We start from the raw sequence: 14353 nt of genomic DNA, 5'->3' as shown, positions 1-14353 counted from the left end.
TAAAGCACCAGGCACTTAAACAAAACCTTTAAAATCACAAACTTATATCAACTACCTAGCAGCAAGACTTGAATACACTGCACACATTAAGGAATTGACCACTCTAAAGGAGACAGTAATCCCAAAGGAATGGCTGCATTTTTAAAAGCTTTTTCAACACGATAATCCCTTGTTGTTTGTGGAGAGTCTCAGACCCATATTTTAGCTAAAAGATGACAAGCTACAGGCTGGACAGAGGGCAACAATTGAGAAATAAATGTACTCAAGAATGAGTATGTTCAATTTTAATATCAAAGCCACATTTATCATTTACCAGAAGGTAAAGAGACCTAGTTCTTTAAGTTTTGGATTTTGTTAACATTCTAGTACTCACCTCTTCACATTAATCACACCAGGATCAGCACAAAGACACCCATTTGGTAGGTAATCATTTGTGGTTTAATTACTACTTCAGAGGTAATGAAGAGCAATGGGTAATGTTTGACCAGAAGCTCCAGTACACAAACTACTCCAGGTTTTGATGAGTAAAGGTGTGTTCTTAAGACAGCTAAACAGTCAAGTAGCAACTTTTAATTCCCTCCAACATACAGTGGCAGGTAATAGTAGTGGAAAAACATTCCTAATGAACCATGAATGGAAAGAAAGTTGGAGCCTCTACCATTAATATTCAAAGCTCAAGACTAGACATGCACATGGCCTGATGAGTATCATAAATCTAATTGGTGCTGACAGAGATTTGTTCTTTTCTGCCTGGGGTAGTTACAGGGCTTACTTCTTTGCCCCATCCATAGTGTAAGAGGATAATCATTTACATATTCAACATTACCTGGATATTCAAGTTAAATAGAAAATTATATTTTGCTTTTAATCTTCAAATTTTCATTTGAAAAAGTCTACTACACATCCCCAAATGATGCAATAGCTCTATCGACCAGCTAAAAGTGAGTCGCACTTCCTCAGTCATGTTTTGAGGACTCGAAGCACACCGACAAAGGACAGGTACTTCAAGAGTGCAGAGATTTCAGTTGAATTTCAAGATTTACAGCAATCAAATATTTACAAAAAATCTCCCGATGTTTAAGGCAGACATTGCACATATTGTCCAAAACTATTTTATTTACAAAACAATGGCACAAAGTGACTGCACAGTCTATGCTCATGCACATTTCAATCACCTTGAATATATGACAGCCCTAACCTATCAATCTTGAGTCAATACCATTCAGAACCGCTAGAGACAATAATGATGAAGTGAAATACATCCAAGAGGGCAAATCAGAGTGGACAAATATTGTCCAATTTACAGACATTTAAATAGGTTTAAAGCTCTTGCGTTCCTCAAGATTAGCTAAGAAATGGACAGCTGTCCTTGTTTACAAACATGCCATTTCCATTTTAGTGTTAACATCCACAAGGACTGTTACTTGCAATATTATGATCCGCATTATACAAGAACATAAAAGAGGGAAAAAGAGAGGTTTACCTAACTCAGTCAAGATTAGAAACTCACATTACACTAGTTAATGGGAAACCAGAAACAGTAAAAATGTAAAATACTCAATGGGAGTGCTTCTACAGAAGTTACTATATGTACATTCCTGCCTGCTTCAGTATTAGAATTGACTACTTTCTACTTTTAACACCAAAGTCCTATTTATCAGTGCATGGTTCATCATTTATGAAATCTCAGGCTGGTTCTCAGCCTGAATTTAAAGGACTTTCTTGCAACAACAACTTGGCACTAGTTATCTGCTAAGCCGTCAGTCATGATGAAATGGAACAAAGAAAAAAGCTAAAACACGGGTATTAATAGCAAGAAAAAGGAATGACAAGAGTTTTATGTATTCTTCACGAGGTCTCAGACAGCCAGTTTGCTAGCAACAAGGGAAGGTTTTCTCTGAGGCAGATCTTGCGGAGTGGGAATGTGTTCCCCCGTCACTTGGTTCTTGTCTGCTCCACTGTTTGGCAGCTGCTTGTTCTTGATTTTAGCTTTAGCCATGTTGTAATCTCCTGAATCAAAGTACTTTGGCTGCAACACAAAATAAAGAAAAATTCATATGATAGCAATCATTCCATTTTTAAAAAGCTTGATTGTAACTCTTAAGTTTAGTTTTTGACAGTCACTTTGTAGAATATCACACAATGCATCAGATGGTGTAAACCACACTTTTGCAACTGGCATTTACGAAAGTTATGATAATTAAAACCTAACTCCTGCCATCAAGCAGAAGAGAGGTCAGGAACGGTTGCATATGTGCACTCAATGCCCAAGCACAACTAGTCGGTAGCCAGCTGCACGAAGTCCCATAAGTCAACCGTTCAGCCAATTGAATCTGCTCTACCATTTAATGTTGATCTGATAATCCCCAACTCACATTCCTGCCTTTTCCCCATAACCTTTGGTTTCTTTACTACTTACATGTCTGTCCATCCTAGCCTTGAATATACTTAAGGAGCCAAGCACTCTAGTACAGAATTCCACAGATTGAATACCTTCAGAAGAAATTCCTCCTCACCTGCTTCAAATAGGCAATCCCTTAATTATGCCTTCTGCTCATACATTCTCCCACAGGTGGAACAAACTTTCTGCAACTAACCACATCAAGTCTCCAAGATTCAATGTTTTAGTAAGGTCACCTCATTCTTTTAAACTCTAATGAGGACAAGCCCAACCTTCCTCATATGACAGCCCCTCGATACCAAAGACATGATGAATGAACTCTGACCAGCCTCCAATGCAAGTAAACTTTTCCTTAGAGGCAGAACTGTTTGCAATCTTGCAGAAGTGGTTTAACTGGTGTCTTGTATAATTTTATTAAACCCTCCCCTTCCTTTTATAGTTCATTCCTTTTAAGTAAAAGTCAACATTCCATTTGCTATCCTAATTACCCTGAACCTTGGTTGAGATTCAGGTACAAGGATTCCCAAATTCCTTCATACTGAAACTTTCTGCAGATTTCCTCCATATAATATCCAGCTCTTCTATTCGTCCTGCCAAAGCACAGGACCTCATTTTCCCTACATTCCACATAACATTCCCCATTTTTTTAGCCCAACTGCTTAACCTGCCTACATGCCTATGTGCAGATAGTCATCCTCTCCAGTCTTTTCTTCCTATTTGGTAATAGTACATTCACACTCCTCATCCAAGTCATGAAGATATTGTAAATTAACTGTGGCCCCAAAACTGATCCTACATAGAATGTTTCTTAAAAAAACTTAAAATATTATTTATCAAAGAATACTGACTCTACAAATGTAGAGTCATTGTGATATCATATGCATAAATATTGCCTGCTTAACAGCCCAAGCATTTCCAATGAGAATTTTAAAAAATAACAACAATGCGTTGGGGGGGGGGGGAAAAGAGGTGGGGCAGACCATTCTATTTTAACTCATACCCTAATATTAGTTTTTTAAAAACAGCACATAACTGAAAAAAGAGCATTTAAACTTAAAAGCCACAGACTGATCGACTGATTGGTAATAAGGAAGTGCTCCCCCAAGTGTTACAGCACTAAAACACAGCAAAAGTAAGATATCGTGCATACACTGAAATAGAGTTTAAAAAACAAGCAAAACAATTTATACAACTTTTTATACACGTCTGAAAAAATAGCAACAAAAAAAACACTTCAGTTAAATGGAAAGTTGGAACACTACAAACAATTTAATTGGATATACAAATTTAAAGTGATCCAAACACAACCTCTATGGATTAAATTGCAGAGTTACAAAATATTACAGGCTATTGATCCAACGATTTGACAAAAGTTTTATACCAATTATAAGTTATCCAAGCAAACCCAGGACAGGAAATATTTTGGTTGTGAATGCAAAGGATATTCTTTATTACCATTGCAGGGAATGGTAAAAATACTTAGCACAGACTTCAGGAGATATACACAGAACTGCTATAATAGGTAATGCAAAGACAAAAATGTTAATCAAATATATGAATGGAAGATAAATGGTTTCTATAAGAAAACCAGTTTCAGAAAGGAAAACTACACTACACAATTCAAGTGCAGCAAATACATTTCCAATTGGAAAGCAAGATGGTGATAATTAGCAGATAGTCTAACTTTGGTTTGCGAACTCAGTGAAATGAGATGTAACTAGATGTATTACTAATCAGATCATTCTGTACTTCTGAGCACCCTGTAACATAAGGGAAAATATGCTAGTTATTAGAATGTCAGATGACTTAATTTTGGAGCAAGCTGTAAAGTGTCTCAATCGCTCCTCCTCAATCAGAAGGAAAAGTATTGACCACCTCTAGTCAATCAGACCTGTAGAATTAGAGCCCAGTTATAACTGCTGGATTTAGCAATCTTTAAAGAATATCAGTGCACAGATGCTTACATGGCTACATTGCTCACTTGTTCAAACACCCAACATTGAAGGTCAGGAGACAAAATTATTATGAAGTGCTCAGTCAGACTATTGCAATACTGAGACATTTAAAGTCTTTCCACTGAACACATTAAAAATGAAGAGTCACAAACCAGATTTTAAAAATTTGAATTGAGCAAAGAACTGGAGAATTTAGAAAGCAAAGAAATATAGAATTCAGAAAGAGAGATATAGCTACAATAACATAGCTATTAAATGTCAAGAAAATAAGAGTGCAACACCTTGTATACAGGGTAAACAGAAACCCATGCAATGCCTTCACACAAGTTCTGGAGTGACTTTTTTAAAATTGGAAGGAGAGAAGATTCAGACTCAACCTTAATTTAGCTAATTTCAACAAATAAATAGTTCATTATCTTGTCAACTATTAAAAACTCAATTCAAATAACCATATGGCATAAAGACATTTGCTTGATTACAAATTCCATATTGGAGATTTACCTAGTCCAAAGCTATAAAACTGAAATCAAATCTGAAATCATCCACAAGAATTTACAGATATTAAAGTAATTTATTGAGTCAGACGTACAGCACAGAAACAGACCCTTTGGTCCAACTCGTCTATGCTGACCAGATATCCCAACTTAATCCAGCACCTGGCCCAAATCCCACCAAACGCTGGTTATTCATACCTATCCAGATGCCTTTTAAATGTTGTAATTGTACCAGCTTCCACCACTTCCTCTGGCAGCTCATTTCAAACATGCACCACCATCTAGGTGAATAAGTTGCACCTTTTATATCTTTCCCCTCTCATCCTAAACCTATGCCCTCTAGTTCTGGATTGTCTCATCCCAGGAAAAAGACAGACTGTTTCTTAGAAATACGTACATCCTTCTGTAGACGTTTCCTCAAAAACTCTGATCCTCCAGGCTTCTGTCCCAGCTTTGGATACTTTAGCTTCAATTTTGCTTCTTCAGCCTTTTCAGGACTGATTACTGTGTCATCCATTTCCTGGAAAGCAAACAGAATAAGAAACCTCAGTGGACAGTTTTCAGTTCTAATGCAATTTAATCATCTCCAGCTGTAACTTACCAAAATAGTTTCTCCAACACAAACTCAAGGAATTTTATTGTTATTGCGATTTGACAATATCAAACTTAACAGATAACTCCAAATTTGGGACAGGGCAGGTTCAACTAATGTGAGCAAGATTGCAACATACAAGCTGCATATACAAGGTGATATTTCAGTTGGGGTTTAAAGAGATATTCTTCTCCTTGGATAATAGAATCTAATTCTTTTTGGAGCAACGAGGACACTAAAAGTAATTGGCAATGAGAAAATGAGGTAATAAATGAAAGTCAAAATTGATGAAGTAACAGAGGGATCAATGAGGGCAATGTGGTTTGTGTACATAAAGTTCAAAAAGCATTTAACAAGTTAATGTAAGGTGCAGCAGCATTGTAAAGTGGGTATGCTACTGAATTGGTAATCGAGAAGACAGTTCAAACCCAATCATGGAAACTGGGGATTTAAAATTCAACTAATTAAAATCTAAAATAAGAGCACAAGTAATAGTGACCATTAAACAACTAGATTGACACAAAGTCCACCTTGTTCGCTCATGTACTTTGGGGTATGAAATCTCCCATTCTTACACAGTAGCCTGCATGCGACTCCAGACCCACGCACTTAATTGCCATCAGAAATGGTATAACAGCCACTATGTATCTGACTGCATGAACTGCAAGTGTTCAGTAGGTAGCTCAGTACCACATCCAAAGCTGTTAGCCTATGCCCTTTCTGGTTATGCCCACATTAAACACTTGTTGACAACATTCAAACCTGACAGATTAAAGGGGCTGTAGCTGCATAGTTACAAAACCAGCTAAGGACAGAAACAAAAGTAATGGGTTTCCCAGAATGGATTTTCAACTTAACCAGTTTACTACAGTATGTGAAGCAATTCATTTTGATGCAAAGGAGAGAGGAAACAAAATGAATGAAACGGTATAACTTAAGACAATACCAAAGCAGAAGGAAGTTACAATATTTTTGTTTTGATACAGGGCATTTGAACTGGAGCAGATTAGAAGAATTCATCGGTATCTTTAATAATCACCAGCCTCCATTAAATTTAAAAGGTCACATTCCAATGAAGATATGAGGTTAGCAAACTGTTTTCTTTCAAAAAAAAACTGATACTTCTATACACAAAAGCCCGACCATAAACATACCTCATGTGGGTGAGATCACAGTTAATGTAAATATGCAATGAAATCACAAAGCTGATAACTTAACCAGGTAGTTCCTACAGTACGGTGGTACAGCATCTCAGACTGAAATGTTACAATTAATACAATATCATCCATTGTTTTATCTCCATACAGTGGCTCCTGAAGACAAATCTGAGCTAAAATTCCACATTCATGAGGTAGTTATCCATTGCCTGAATGAAGTCAATCATCCTTGGCTACTTGGTAACTGAGTGCTCCTTTGAGGATAATTTTAAACTATTCACTCTTCCTTGTGGCCTTTCCATCTATCCTCCAAATCCCACTTACAACCTCCTTCAGACCCAAATGACAGACAACCGTCTCTACAAAAAGGTGTCATCCAATTCTCCCTCTTCCCCCTGCCCCTGCTACTTTTAGCCCCACATGACAAAATGCTGGCACACACTTATCCTGCTAACTACACCTCCAATGACAGGTAATTTCTCCTTCACTAGCAAGTCTAGTAGCAAAGAGAGAACCAGCTGGTGAATGCAGCAGCAGCTCAATTTTCTTCCATTATTTCCCCCATTGGTATAGAAATTTAGGAGTGCAAGCATACAAGTCTGAATATCAATAGCAGGTTCAGATACTTCAAGGTCAAGCACAAAAGATAGTTATTGCTCAAAATGTTGCCAAAGCTGTCTTACATTTATCTGGACGAACTGACAAGTTTCAAATAACCAAAACAATCTATTAGAAAATGGGTGCTTGAATGATTGGCAAGTTGACTCACTGGCCATGACATGGCAAAGAAGAAACAATTGGCTTCCCAAGTTCTGGTTAGTTCACAAAAGCCAAAAAGCTTGAACAGTCATGTTTCCAGAGAACAGGTCCCTACTTGGGAACAAATGTCACTTCTCACAAAACTAATGAAACATGTTAAAAGCTCATCAGATCATCACTAATTGGATGTTAGTGTGGCTCGCAGTGCGAACAAAAGAAATAGGTTCAAACTTGCGCAATTTTCAATTTCCCAGGGGCTTGGGGAGCCTATATTTCCCCATTGCTTTCAACAAGACAACACCTAGGCTAGAGTACACTTACCAAACAGCTTTTCTCCTGAAAACTGCAAAATGGAAAGTTTTGACTTTGTTTTTCTGCAAGATTCAAGGAAGTTATGCAAAACTTTTTATGAAATATATCAGCTGAATACAGCGTATATTCAGAACTTCATACTTTAAAGGAGAACAAAATTAAGAGGGGCTGCTGAGGAGATTTACTGCAATGGCACTATGAAAGAAAGATTCCAGTTACTTTGAGAACAGAGAAAGAAAGATTTAAGGAAGAGTTAAACATTATGAAAGATTTACTGAGTAAATCTGAATCGGTTTCTAGTTGCAGGTGGGTCAATAATTGGAGGACAATGATCAAGCTAATTGTCAAAGGAACTGGATACAAAACTAGGATATATTGTAATTGTTCTCTTTCAAAAGAAATTCCCAAGACGGCCAATGCAGCAGATTAGCATTTATTATCAGTCCTTCCTTGAAGGCAACAATGGTGAGCTTGCTTTATTGATGAAGCCACATTATTTTGACATAAAATGTAAAAAATCAGGATAGTAAAAACTGCTTCCTTGACAATCTAGAAAATGGAGGTCAGATTGCTGCTGAAGACAACTATTTGCACTATAGAGGTTTTCTAACCAACCTATTCAGAGACATTAACTACACACCTCTGGAGTAGTTGATACTTGAACCTAGACACCCTGACTCAGAGTTCAGGACACTACTCCTTTGGGGTGGCAGAGTGGCTCAGTAGTTAGCACTGCAGCCTCACAGCAACACGGTCCTGGGTTCGATTCCAGCCTTGGGAGCCTGTCTGTGGGGTGTTTGCACGGGTTTCCTCCCACAGTCCAAAGATGTGCAGATCAGGTGAACTGGCCGTGCTAAATTACCCATAGTGCTAGGTGCATTAGTCAGAGGGAAATGAATCTGGGTGGGTTACTCTTCAGAGGGTCAGTGTGGACTGGTTGGGCTGAGGGGCCTGTTTCCACCCTGTAGGGAATCTAATCTAAAAAATCTAATCTACTGTACCACAAGCATTTTTATATCATTTTTATAACTGCAGCCACAGTTCACTGAAGATGGAACAGATGTGTTCTATATCAAATTGAAACTTTACCCATTCAAGTAAAAAAACTCTTCACACATTGACTTCTGCCTTGTAGATGGTATAAAAGCTGCATGCACATTTGTCTGTGCATGCCCACGTGTATGAGACACAGGGGGAAACTTGGCAATGGTAATGCCAATTGAATGGCAAAAGGGATAATTAAGCTACCTGGTTGGAGATTGGCTTACTGCTGTTCTTATATCCATCAGTTCCACCACTCAGATCTTGGCTGATCTGGGGCATTTACATTGGCCCACATCCCATATAACTTAAAACTATCCCAGATTTAAATAAATCTATCTCACATTAATTGCTATTTGTCAAAGTGTGCCAAATCTCTACCATTGTGTAAAGTGCTTAATATCTCTCACGAACTGCCTACCTCTAATTCTCAGACTATGTTCTGCCAGTTATAGGATTCCAACCAGTGGAAATAGTTCAGTTATCAATTCTGTCTTTTCTTACTAATATCTCAAACTTTGATCTGATCATCCCTTAACCTTCTAAAAACAGGTCGGATTTGTACAAATTTATCATAACATAAGCCCTGAAGTCCAGGTATCATGCTTTTAAATCTATATTGCATACTCTCCAAGGCCAATATATTCTTCCTGAGGCATGGCACCTGGATCTGCTCAGAACTCCAAGTGGAGTCGAAGCAGGGTTTTGTACAGATGCAACAAAGTCCTGCATTCTTATATTCTAGTCATCCAGATGTAAAGGCCATTAGCTTCCTTGATTTTTCCCCCCCCCCCAGTACCTGTCTGAAGCATTTTAAAAATCTATGCACCAGAGTCCCCAAGTCTCTTTGGGCATCTCCTGTATTTAACACCAGACCATCTGGATGGTCATTGCCTGGGACATGCACATCACAACAATAATTGCTACTTATCAGCCCAAGCCAAGGTGCCATGCACAACTTCATTATTGGAGAAATTCTACATCGAAAACAACATAGCAATCATCAGCTAACAGCTCCCCATGTAACCTTATGACAGGGAACGATAATGAAACAGCTGAAGTATACTTGGGATACGATCCCTCAAATTCTTGCAGCAAACCCTGCAGATGCAGTTAGCTTACAAATGCAACTAACTCCAAAACCTAGTCTCAGCTCCCCCTTCTGTAGCTGCAACTCAACTTCCTGACCCACAAACAGCAATCAATAAGCAGCAGTGCCAAAACCTCTCCCACCAAATCCTCAATATTCTGTGCCATGCAAGGCTGCGTACTCATTCCTGCTAAAGGGAATATGCCCGAAAAATCAATGCTCCTGCTCCTTGATGCTGCCCAATCAGTTGTGCTTTTCCAGCACCACGCTGATTCTGACTCTCCAGCATCTGCAGTCCTCACTCTCTCCTCCTCCTTGCATACTCAGCCCCCCACAATACTCTCTCACTGTGGCCAAATGCCACCCCAATTCCATTTACAAGTTTGTTGATGACACCATCGTTGTAGGCCGGACCTCAAGCAATGACAAGACAATGCAGGAAACAGATGGAGTACTTAGCAGCATAATGGCAAGACAACAATCAGCAAATTGAAGGAACTGGTCACATACTTTAGGAAGCGGAGTGGAGGGCACACCCCTGCCCACATCAATGGGCTGAGGTAGAGATGATAGAGATTGTCATGCTCCTGGGAGTGATGTGTGTTGGTCCATGCACGTCAACAAGGTCAAGAAAGCACAAAATCTCTACTTCCTCAGTGCTAAGGAAATGCAGTATATCCACAAGGACTCTTACCAATTTTTATAAATACACTGCAGAAAGCACCCTATCTGGATGCATCACAGCACATCCTAAGACTGCAAGAAACTAGAGTGTTGTGAACATAGCCCAGTTCATCATGCAAACCAGCCTTCCATCAGAGGTGAATGTCTACACTTCCTGCTGCCTCAGGAAGGCATCCAGCATAACCAAAGGACCGTACCACCCCGGTTATACTGTCTTCCATGTGCAAAAACAGCTTCTTCCCCGCTGTGATCAGACTTCTGAACGGACCTGAAATGTTCATTCTGATCTCTCTCCACACCTTCTCTGCTGCTGTAACACTGTATTCTAAACTTTTGTTCTATTACTGCAATGGCACTGTATATGCTACCATCTGCCTGTATATTAAGCAAAACAAGATTTCTCACTATCTTGGTACATGTGATAACAATAAATCAGTTTATGGCCATGCGTGGATGAAAGCTGTAATAAAATACAAGGCAGAGACTGTGGCAGAAGCAAAACAAAGCACTGGTGTGCAGATTATTAGTGAATAGCTACTTGATAGACCTGGCCACAATGCCTTTTGGTCATTTGCAAGCGATTGGGTAGGAGCACACCAATGCAGCAACAGCTGGCTGGCATTCTGCAGTTTTTTGAAAGTAATTAACAAACATATTACAACTTTTAATTACCAACAAAGGAAGTGGTAGAACAGCAAACTCCAATAAAATTCACATGTTTCTGCAATAAAGGCACCTTACAAAGGAACAGTGCATCAGCAAAATCAGGACCTAAAGTTAACTCAGCAGATACAGTAATCATAAACACAACTAGACACATGAAATCCTGCAGGTTGATCTTTCCAACTGGGCAGAGTTCATTGTGCCGCAGGAGACCAAGGCAGTAGCGGCACTCCAGTCTCTATAAAACGGCTAGTGCCCCTCAGTCAGCAGCAGCATGAGGTCCAGGGTGGAAAGACAACAGGACCATTCAGGTTCAACCATGAAAACTACCAGTCACCACTACTCTCTCCATCAGTGAACCATATTCCCCGACCCCACCGCACTTCTCTCCTCTCCTCTCCCCCCCCACCCAGCACAAACCCCCTCCCTCCGCCCCTAACCGCCCCCAGCACAAACCCCCTCCCTCCGCCCCTACCCCCCCCCCTCCAGCACAAACCCCCTCCCTCCGCCCCTACCCCCCCCCTCCAGCACAAACCCCCTCCCTCCGCCCCTACCCCCCCCTCCAGCACAAACCCCCTCCCTCCGCCCCTACCCCCCCCTCCAGCACAAACCCCCTCCCTCCGCCCCTACCCCCCCCTCCAGCACAAACCCCCTCCCTCCGCCCCTACCCCCCCCTCCAGCACAAACCCCCTCCCTCCGCCCCTACCCCCCCCTCCAGCACAAACCCCCTCCCTCCGCCCCTACCCCCCCCTCCAGCACAAACCCCCTCCCTCCGCCCCTACCCCCCCCTCCAGCACAAACCCCCTCCCTCCGCCCCTACCCCCCCCTCCAGCACAAACCCCCTCCCTCCGCCCCTACCCCCCCCTCCAGCACAAACCCCCTCCCTCCGCCCCTACCCCCCCCCTCCAGCACAAACCCCCTCCCTCCGCCCCTACCCCCCCCTCCAGCACAAACCCCCTCCCTCCGCCCCTACCCCCCCCCTCCAGCACAAACCCCCTCCCTCCGCCCCTACCCCCCCCTCCAGCACAAACCCCCTCCCTCCGCCCCTACCCCCCCCTCCAGCACAAACCCCCTCCCTCCGCCCCTACCCCCCCCTCCAGCACAAACCCCCTCCCTCCGCCCCTACCCCCCCCTCCAGCACAAACCCCCTCCCTCCGCCCCTACCCCCCCCTCCAGCACAAACCCCCTCCCTCCGCCCCTACCCCCCCCTCCAGCACAAACCCCCTCCCTCCGCCCCTACCCCCCCCTCCAGCACAAACCCCCTCCCTCCGCCCCTACCCCCCCCTCCAGCACAAACCCCCTCCCTCCGCCCCTACCCCCCCCCTCCAGCACAAACCCCCTCCCTCCGCCCCTACCCCCCCCTCCAGCACAAACCCCCTCCCTCCGCCCCTACCCCCCCCTCCAGCACAAACCCCCTCCCTCCGCCCCTACCCCCCCCTCCAGCACAAACCCCCTCCCTCCGCCCCTACCCCCCCCTCCAGCACAAACCCCCTCCCTCCGCCCCTACCCCCCCCCTCCAGCACAAACCCCCTCCCTCCGCCCCTACCCCCCCCTCCAGCACAAACCCCCTCCCTCCGCCCCTACCCCCCCCTCCAGCACAAACCCCCTCCCTCCGCCCCTACCCCCCCCCTCCAGCACAAACCCCCTCCCTCCGCCCCTACCCCCCCCTCCAGCACAAACCCCCTCCCTCCGCCCCTACCCCCCCCTCCAGCACAAACCCCCTCCCTCCGCCCCTACCCCCCCCTCCAGCACAAACCCCCTCCCTCCGCCCCTACCCCCCCCTCCAGCACAAACCCCCTCCCTCCGCCCCTACCCCCCCCTCCAGCACAAACCCCCTCCCTCCGCCCCTACCCCCCCCTCCAGCACACACCCCCTCCCTCCGCCCCTACCCCCCCCTCCAGCACAAACCCCCTCCCTCCGCCCCTACCCCCCCCTCCAGCACACACCCCCTCCCTCCGCCCCTACCCCCCCCCTCCAGCACAAACCCCCTCCCTCCGCCCCTACCCCCCCCTCCAGCACACACCCCCTCCCTCCGCCCCTACCCCCCCCTCCAGCACAAACCCCCTCCCTCCGCCCCTACCCCCCCCTCCAGCACAAACCCCCTCCCTCCGCCCCTACCCCCCCCTCCAGCACAAACCCCCTCCCTCCGCCCCTACCCCCCCCTCCAGCACAAACCCCCTCCCTCCGCCCCTACCCCCCCTCCAGCACAAACCCCCTCCCTCCGCCCCTACACCCCCTCCAGCACAAACCCCCTCCCTCCGCCCCTACCCCCCCCCTCCAGCACAAACCCCCTCCCTCCGCCCCTACCCCCCGCAAGACCTTGCCCCCTCCCGCCCTCCCCCCCCTCCCTCCCGCCCGCACAAAACCTTCCCTCATCCCTTTACAACATCTTCCCTACTCACCTCCTCCTCCTCGGCCTGAAGTGCTCCATTCCCCCTCGGCAGCCCATCTAAGACCCCCCCCCCCCCCCCCAGGCCTGAGCACAGCCCTCTCCAAGGAGACAGTGGGCGGTTAGCGCAACGCTGCCTCTGAATGCAGCTTTATGCGCCCGGGAATGCAAGTGCCGCCAGCCCCTTCCCTCCAGTAACAGCCGCCCTCAGAGCGCGGAGACCCGGCCTGGGCCTGGGCCTGGCCCTGGGCCTGGGCTCCCGTCCCTTACCTGCCGTTCTTCAGCCGAAGCTTCCTCAGACCGCTTCACCACCTCGTTCCTTGATAACATTGCCGCCGGCCTCAGAGAAAGCGCTGGATAACGGAGTCTGAGCTGGAGCGTATCCCTCCGCACTGCTGTCCGCGCAAGCGTATTCCGTCACCCCGCCTACATTTATAACGTCACCATTCTAGAAACTACCTCAGCATTTCTTTAGAAACAGACTTTCTTTTCCTGAGTCCACTTGGACATATGTTTAATTTAAATTACTATTCAGCTGAAGACAATCAGGATTATTTTTTCGTCTTAACCTTTCATTCAGACAACAACCGTCTGGTGACGTAATCCGCAGTGGATTCTGGGAGTTGTAGTTTCTTATCATTCCCCTCAATACTAGGCAATGGGACACAGTGGTTTGACGCATCTTGTATACAGGTAAAAGTGGAAGATCAGTATTACTAGTAGAATTAGAATTAGATTTTATTGTCACGTGTATATAACTGCATGAGTACAGTGAAAAGTGTATAATGTCGTCATTCCCAGTGCCAAGTTGGTTTC

The 14353-nt window shown here is 44.6% G+C and overlaps 1 protein-coding gene across 1 annotated transcript; it reads right to left on the bottom strand.

The window, feature by feature from the left end:
* Window positions 1–1093: 1093 nt before the first annotated feature.
* Window positions 1094–13948, bottom strand: arpp19a (cAMP-regulated phosphoprotein 19a). Its single transcript, XM_072565068.1, has 3 exons — window positions 13808–13948; window positions 5248–5370; window positions 1094–2029 (listed from the first exon to the last, which is right to left on the bottom strand). Exons 1-3 carry the CDS (start codon window positions 13865–13867, stop codon window positions 1859–1861), a joined length of 354 nt encoding a protein of 117 aa, XP_072421169.1. The 5' UTR covers window positions 13868–13948; the 3' UTR covers window positions 1094–1858.
* Between the last annotated feature and the right edge of the window lie 405 nt (window positions 13949–14353).

The sequence above is a fragment of the Chiloscyllium punctatum genome, chromosome 48 (assembly GCF_047496795.1).
Source record: "Chiloscyllium punctatum isolate Juve2018m chromosome 48, sChiPun1.3, whole genome shotgun sequence".
Classification (NCBI taxonomy): domain Eukaryota; kingdom Metazoa; phylum Chordata; class Chondrichthyes; order Orectolobiformes; family Hemiscylliidae; genus Chiloscyllium; species Chiloscyllium punctatum.
This window is presented reverse-complemented; position numbering and strand designations above follow the sequence as displayed.